The sequence below is a fragment of the Rattus rattus genome, chromosome 2 (assembly GCF_011064425.1).
Source record: "Rattus rattus isolate New Zealand chromosome 2, Rrattus_CSIRO_v1, whole genome shotgun sequence".
Taxonomy (NCBI): domain Eukaryota; kingdom Metazoa; phylum Chordata; class Mammalia; order Rodentia; family Muridae; genus Rattus; species Rattus rattus.
This window is the reverse complement of record NC_046155.1, coordinates 155,001,091-155,008,686: the sequence shown is the minus strand read 5'-3', so window position 1 is coordinate 155,008,686 and position 7,596 is coordinate 155,001,091. Positions and strand designations below refer to the sequence as shown.

Sequence of the window (7,596 nt, the reverse complement as noted above, 5' to 3'; positions counted from 1 at the left end):
GTCGGCGACCTTCTTCCGCTCCTAGGACTAGGGACCGCAGTGGCTCTAGCCAGGCCCTAGCAGGGACAGGTGGGTCTCCAGGAGGAGCCCTTTATGGAGTCTCAAGACTCCCAGGAGGCAGCGCAGGGCCGCCCCGCATTCCTCTTGCATGCTCTAAAGGGCGAGAAATAGCGAGCAGACAGGAGTGGAGGGTTGCCAGGGCCCTAATGGGGATGTAGTGGGGGTGCTTGGACACCTGAATCTGTGGAGGTGCAAAGGTAAAGACTGTGTGACCTCAGAAAGAAGGGAACTGGGTCTCCAAAGCCTGGAGGCGTAGAAATCCAGATCCTTAGGTCCTGGATGAACAAGGAGGGAAGGAGGAGGAACGACAAGCGGGCAGAGCACAAGGGAGGGAGGAAGCAGAGAGGGTGAGAGCAGATTAGGGGGGGTCAGAGGAAGAGGAATAAAAGAAAAAGGAAGGAGGGGGAATCCTGGGTCCTGGGAAGGAGAGGAAGGGGGAGGAGAGGGAGGGGGAGCGGGGGAGGCTGGGAGTCTCAGGTGCATGGCGCGGGCCAGGCGGGTTCTGGAAGCCTTTCTTAGTCAGACCCAGTCAGGAGTTTTCTAGAAACCAGAGCCGAGAAGGATAGTCCGATTTCCCCGCGTAGGCAGGACGGGTGCCTGCTTCGGGGAGGAGGTCTCGGTGTCCCTCCCGCCTTGTCCTGGTCCGGGTCCCCATGGGAGTGGCCTGGCCTGCTGCCCATCACCAGCCGAGTGCAGAGAGGCCGGGAAGGCCCTGGAGGGCTGCCCGGGCCCGGCTCCTTCCCAGCACAAGAGGGAGGAGGGGGTAAGGAGGAGGAGAGGGACTTGGGGAACCACAGGTGTGGCTGGCCCAGGAGGGTGTCAGGAGAAGGGGCCGGGTGAAGGCCCAGGGGATCGAAGACAAGCTGCCCCCTCTCTTTTTACTTCTTGCGGCCCCTCCCTCCTTTCTCTTTTCAAAAATCCCCTAACTGCCGGAAGCTTCCCAGCTTCTGGGGGCACTAAACCCTGTGACGCCATTGGTCGCTGCGCGAAAACTTCCACCTCGCTCCCTAGGGAGCAGGCAGGTCGCACAGCGACCCATTGTAGTGACACATCCCTGTATCCCGGAATTCCAGAGGCTGAGCTGAGACAGGGCCATTGGCATGACTTCAGGACCAGCCCGAACTACAAAGTAAGGACAATCCTATCTTCAAACAAAAGCCAGACGTCTGGAATGGAGGAGTGAGCAGAGAGGTGGAAAACACAGTCATTTCAATATTCAAGCCCCAGCCTGGCCCACCAGCTTCCTCCCCTATCCCCCACCCCCACCCCCCACCCCGGTAGCGGTAGCTACCTCAGTCTCAGAAGAGCTCAGGTAACGGGCAGGGAGGGCAGTTCCTGATAAAGGGTCCCAAGACAGCTGAATTTTGATGTAGGGCTTTATTATGCATGTAGACTGATGATGTTGGGTTTTAAGAAATAGTTTTATTTGGTACCAGTTTAACCTTAACCACATGAACATCTGGATCTTCCATGATCCTTTCCTGCCCCCTGGCCACCCACTGAGGTGCTGCCCATCTGGGTGGCAGAGTTTTAAGGGCCTCTTCATGGTGGCCCAGCTCACTCAGGCTTCAAAACTCTGAGTTCTGATTCTGCCGTGGAGGCCCAAGAGAAGCGCACAGTGAGTCTGCTTGACCTGCAGCACTCGAAAGGTAAAACACTGGGCCCCGACGGGCAGTTGTGAGAAGTCACTGGTGTGAGACAGGCAGGCACTGAGCAGGGTCCTGAGCCGACGTCTGGACAAAGGCTGGCTCCAGAAAGCTGGCCAGAGGTTACCAGTTGTCCAAAAATTCACATTCAGATATCTGGATTGTGGGAATGCTCTCTAGTTTGAAAGATGACTGTGAAAGGGGGCTTTCCTCTGAAGAAAACACCTGCAGGGACTTAATTTGCCTGCCTTGTGGGTGGGGGGTGACCAGCTCTAGAAGTCTGTTTAGCCATGGCAGGGGTGATAAAACAGGGGTATGCTTGGCTAAACCAGTGTGGTAAAACATGTTCGTAGCCCTAGCTTTCCAGACACAGAGGCAGGAAGAGTGTTATGAGATTAAAGCTAGCCTGGGCTACATAGACAGACCTTGACGTAAGAAAAGGGAAATAGTCATATAGTGCTGCCTGCAATCTGAGCATTCTGGCTGAGGCAAGGGTTCAAGGTCACCCTCAGCTATATAGGGAGTTCAAGGCCAGCCTGAGATACATGAGACCCAATCTCAAAAACCAAAGCCTTGTCACAGCCATACCTCTGCCCCACATCCCAAACTGGCCAAGTGCCAGTATGACCCTCAAACACCATACACAGGTCACACTTCAAACGGGACCATCAGTGTGTGGATGCAGGGCTGCTAAGAGCCTAGAGAACTCCCCATATAATCAAAAGACCCCAGAAGGGAGGGTCCAACCTATAAGATTCACCGAACACACCATCCCTACCCTACCCAACAATTCATCTGGGACATAGATCCCAGAGGGACCCGAGGGATGGCTGAAGCAAGCTCGAGGACAGCCTGGGTTACATAGTAAAATCTTCTCTCAAAAATGGAAAATGCCTGGTCTGATGGTGCACCTTTGTAATCCCCAGGACTCAGGAGGATTGTCACAGGTTGGGGGCCAGCCTGAACTACATAGTGAGACCCTGTCTCAAACAAATAACAGTCATAAATGGATACAGAGGAAAGTCACACACAGGTGGCACAGTGTTCTCAGGGAGCTCCAAACATAACTAGATCTCAGATCTGACAAGGGCCTCAGGGGAGAACAGAGGGACCCATCCGGCCAACAGATACAGGGGTTTGGGGGCTGTAGACAGCGCCACCTGCTGGTGCGATAGCGTGTGAGCTCACAGGGCTCACAAGAAGTATCTGCGGATTCTGGAACCGCAGACAACACCAAGGGCCCCCAAAGAAAAACTTGCCATTTTGGAACAGCGTAGAATGGCCAGTGAACCCTCAAACAGGACCATCCTGGGTTGGAATCCCATACATGGCACAGGAGACTCTGGGGAGGCCCTGGTGAGAGCTGAGGACCCTGGCAGCCTGCTGATCCCCAATATGGGGCTCTATGGGCACTGGGACTTAGGGATCAGAAAGGGGTCCCAGCGGGGCGCTCAGGCACGCCGGGCGGCTGGCAGCAGCGCGCTGTCAAACTGGTAGGTGAGCTTGCGTTTGACCTTGCGGATTTCGCCTGTCTTGGCATAGTTGCGCAGCGCTCGGGCCAGCTTCTGATACGTCATGCGTTTGCGGTTGCCCTTCTGCTGGCCCCAGCGGCGAGCCAACAACTCCTTGTGCTTGGAGGAGAACTGGAAGACGCCAGCACCTGGCTCCACCCACCACACGCACTCGCGCATGTCCCCACGCAGGAGTAACTCCAGCAAGAACTGGTACAGGCGCAGCTTCTTGCGTGCACCTGCAGGGTGTTGGATACCCGCGTTAAGAGGGGGAAGTCTGTTAAGGGAACCCCCAGATCTACTGCCCCTTACCACACTTTAGTTTTCACAATTGAGTTGGGCCTGATTGGCTCGGATCTATTATTCCACCTACTCCAGAGGCTAAGGAAAGATCACCAAGTTCAAGATCAGTCTGAGTAACTGTCTTTTAAAAGACTGTCTTTTAGAAATAAGAGGGCAAGGCTTGGCTCCGTGATTGAGCCCCTTGCCTAGAATCCCTCTAGTGAGTGAGGGAGTATAAACAAGATGACTGGTTTTACATACGGGAAACTGAAGTCCAACAGAGAATAGTCTGATTGAAAGGCTGTCAGACACAGAGGTATAAGGAGAGGAGGATTGTGGGTATGTATTGGGTTTCCTTCGTTTGTTACTGTGTCTTTGTGCACAATGGAAACCAAGGCACAGAAAGGCCAATGTCCTTGACCAAGGTCACACAGGCAAGTAGCGTGGCTCTGGGAATTTCCTTGGGAAGTATTAGTGTTTAGGGGGCTCTGGTTCCTGCATCCTCTCCCCCACTCCCAGTCAGCATCCCCACTAAATCTCCACCCCACATACCTGCCTCAGATCCCCTCCCCTCGGAGCCAGCCAAGAGGGCCTCGTCTGACTCACTGTCCGAGACCTCCAGGGCAGGGCTGTCCAGCAGAATGTCTTCCTCCTCTGATAGCACAGGGCTGGGGTACGGAGCATAAGCCAAGGAGCCCAGGGTCTGTGGGAGACCAGGGTCACCTGCACATCACTCCCTTGGTCCTCCCCACCTCTGCCCAGGGTCACCTGCACATCATTCCCTTGGTCCTCCCCACCTCTGCCCAGGGTCTACATCTTCCTGTACAGTGTGAACACTGGCCTTGGTTCTTGTCACAATACACAGAGAGGTTGAAGCAGTTGCCCCAAGATATATAGCCAGTAGATGGCATGGGTAGGAACTGCCCTCTGAACTGATGTATAGAGTAGGAAGCCCAGGGGACACCTGAGCTACCTTGGAAGGGTGTTCTTGTGCCCACCCCCCTAATCCAGAAGTTCATTTCAGGGGTTGTACAAGAAATGTGAGGTGGGAACTCTCCCTTCAAGCTGTCCCTGCTCCTCACCTGGCTGGTGAAGTCCTCTGATGGGTATACCTGGAGGCCAGGCCCCGAAGCCTCCAAGCTGGGGGCTGGGTCGAGGGTTCCCACGGGACTGTAGGTGGATGGGCTAGGACCATGACCATAACAGAGCTGCACAGCCTGGGTGTGGGCAAAGGCCGCCGTAGCAGCAGGGTCGAAAGCATCATAGGGAGCGATGGCAGGGGCAGGCGGGGCCTCTGTCCAGCCCCATGTGGAGTCTAGGAGAAGGGTCAGAGTTAGTAGCTGAAGGAGGACAAAAGACCCGCACCCTCAAGGTCTCACACAGAGGGGCCTTTGTAAGCCGTGCAAATCTCTGACCCCAGAATTTGCATGGGGGAACAGATGAGCGGGAGGCGGAGGCGGGGGAGGAGCTGGCTTGGGGAGGGGCCGCTGTGCTGGGGGAGAGCTCCCATGAGCCTCAGGTTCCCCCCTCTGTGAACTGGGCCCAAGGTGGTTTGAAGCTGGGGTCACTCACCAGGGCCCCCATCTGAATCTGGGTAACTGAAGGACTTGCAGCTGTCCAGGTCATAGAAGACACCTTCTGGGTACTGCTGGAGTGAGGACAGGGTCATCTCAGGCCTTGGAGATACTCCCTCCCCAACCTTAAGGAAGACTGACAGACACATGAGAGAAGGGAATGGCCGATGGGGACACAAACAAACAGAGACTGAATCCATGAATAAGACACACCCAGAAGCTAGCATCCGCCCTGGCTCAGACACTCAAGGAAACCTAGTAGTTCCCAGTAAGCAACTAGTACCAAGAAACTCACTCTGTAGCTCAGGCTAGCCCAGAACTTGGAGCAACTGTTTAGCCTCATCCTCTGAGTATGGGGTGACAGGCATTCACTACCTTAGGCATTCAGCAACGACTGAATGTTGCTTCAGCCCCAGCCACTATAGAGGCAGTAGAGACTAGACCGAAGCAGAAGGACTACCCATTGACTCCCGCATGCCCCTCCTATTCATGCAGGGGAGATGGAAACCTGATGCACAGAGCACCCTGAGGCAGCTCTGCTCAGACCCCAGACCACAAGCATCTCAGCAAGAGGGATAAGCAAACTATGGCCGTTCTGGTGGGCAGTGGGCCATGCAGCAAAAGGGAAAGAATGGTTACCTAACATACCATAAAGAAGGAAAGAGGTCAGGTGCCCAAAAGACCCTAATATAAGTCACTTCGAAGGTTCATATGAATCAGTATAAAATACTGGGTGCCTTGGAAGGGACTCCAGAATGACGGACATGTTCTAGATCTGGGTCTGGTAATGTACAGAGGTTATGTACAACGAAGGCATTCACTGATGCACACCCAAGGCGTCAATTTTAAACAACCTACAAGTCAGGCGTCTCTCACAGACATCCCCAGCACTCTGAAGGCCAGCTAGGAGAAATCCTGCCTCAATTAAGACAAAACCAACAAAGGTCAACGAAACACAAAGCAGAAAGGGCTTCGGGTTATGGGTTCAAGATGTTGGGGAAAATAGTGGGTGTCCAAAATACTACAGTTAAAAGATGTAAGATCGGGCTGGGGTAGAGCTCAGCGGTAGAGCGCTTGCCTAGCAAGCGCAAGCCCTGGGTTCAGTTCCCAGCTCTGGGGAAAAAAAAAAAAGATGTAAGATCCATAACCCCAAAGAAGGGGCCGTACAGGAAGAACACAGGATCGACAGGTACACAAGGCCACGAAAGTAGCAGAGAGGTGTGGTGGGGATGGGGGTCGGGGGAGACAGAGAGAGAGGCTGGAAACTGAGGCCAGAAGTAAACGATCTTAGTAAGGTTAGTTCCCATGGGCCATGCTGGGCCGCTACCTCCCCAGGGACCTCCAACTCACCAAACAGCTTAAGTGTGGGCCATCCAGCCTGGCAGGAGAGAGACACAGGGGCATGTTAGAGCCACTCTCAGCCACCTGAGTCTCACAGTGGTTGTGGGGCCCAGAGGGGAGGTGGTGGCAGCTGTGATCACCACCACAGCTCTGCAGTCTGTTGGGTCGGCTGTCCCTGTGTGCGCCCAGCCTTCCCCCCAAACACCCCCCACACCCCTATCGGGACAGGAAGTAGGGGGCGGGTGCCAGGCAAATGTCCCCCACTCTCCCGGGGATTTGCATGCACAGACACTGGGGGAGGCAGGGAAAGTAGGGGAGAAAGTCCCCAGACAGCTGGGGACAGGGTGGCCAGAGAACTGGGTTTGAATGTCTTAAGTCCAGCTAAGACTAGGAGCAGCAGTGATCTGAAGAACTGGACTAGAAAGGTACACAGAAATGGGGGGGGGGTGAGCAAAGCAGCACGTTCCTTGTGCCCCAGGATGGGCAGCCAGGGCACAACCAGGAACCAAAGGAAATGGGCTGGACTGAAGAAACTAGAGACAGACAAAACCCAAGGTGCAGAGTGCCAGAAATGCAAGATGACAGATGGCACACCTGGGAGGACCTAGGCAGGACGGGAGTATCTCCAGAACATGCCATTTCTGGAACCCTCTCTAGCAAGACAGAGCTGATGGAGAACTGTCTTCTGATGGAGAGTCACCCCCTGATCACCTGCCTCTGGGTGCCACAGAAACTGAGTGGGGTGGGGGTGGGGTCCCAAGAACAGGTTTGGGGGTTACCCACTTACTGTGCAGCCTCCAGAGCAAGCATGGTGGTTCAGAGCAGGCTAGGCTGGCTCTGGCCACCACCCCTATATATACTTTGGCCCAGCCCCCGCCCACCCCCCCCAGGGGCGGGCCATGGGGGCCCTCCTCAAAAATCCCCTCTGGGAGGGGTCTGAATTGCACAACCCTCTGGTCACATGGCAGAGAGGGTGGGCCTAGGAGCCATTTGGATTTGGGGATCCCCACCATCGGGGATGGAAGGCTGACACGGAGAAATGTAAAGAAAGGGGAGATAAAGGACTTGTAGGCTCTGGGGATAGGATGCCAAAGGGACCAATGGTGACCTGGGCAGGATGGCAGTGAGGCCCAGGGACAGCTGTGAGGACTGACAGGGAATCTCCTAGGAGCTGAAGGGAAG

At 55.0% G+C, this 7,596-nt stretch overlaps 1 protein-coding gene across 5 annotated transcripts; it reads right to left on the bottom strand.

Moving 5' to 3' along the window:
• Nucleotides 1-1,418: 1,418 nt before the first annotated feature.
• Spib (Spi-B transcription factor) lies at nt 1,419-7,230 on the bottom strand. 5 transcript variants are annotated; one of them, XM_032893756.1, is made up of 6 exons: nt 7,202-7,230; nt 6,424-6,451; nt 5,072-5,147; nt 4,582-4,814; nt 4,052-4,202; nt 1,419-3,456 (listed from the first exon to the last, which is right to left on the bottom strand). In XM_032893756.1, the coding sequence occupies exons 1-6, from the start codon at nt 7,222-7,224 to the stop codon at nt 3,158-3,160; spliced, it is 810 nt and encodes a 269-aa protein (XP_032749647.1). In that variant the 5' UTR covers nt 7,225-7,230; the 3' UTR covers nt 1,419-3,157. The 5 variants fall into 5 exon arrangements, with proteins under 5 accessions (XP_032749647.1, XP_032749649.1, XP_032749645.1 ...); XM_032893758.1 differs by having other exon boundaries at nt 5,072-5,144; nt 7,202-7,224; XM_032893754.1 differs by lacking the exon at nt 7,202-7,230 and having other exon boundaries at nt 5,072-5,198; nt 6,424-6,573.
• Nucleotides 7,231-7,596: the final 366 nt, after the last annotated feature.

Excerpts from the sequence above, each read along its gene's own strand:
- Spib (XM_032893754.1), bottom strand. The coding sequence starts at position 6,477 with ATGCCCCTGTGTCTCTCTCCTGCCAGGCTGGATGGCCCACACTTAAGC. Across the intron at positions 4,203-4,581 it reads CAGAGGACTTCACCAGCCAG|ACCCTGGGCTCCTTGGCTTA; the intron begins GTGAGGAGCAGG and ends GGTCTCCCACAG. Across the intron at positions 3,457-4,051 it reads GGGGAGGGGATCTGAGGCAG|GTGCACGCAAGAAGCTGCGC; the intron begins GTATGTGGGGTG and ends AACACCCTGCAG.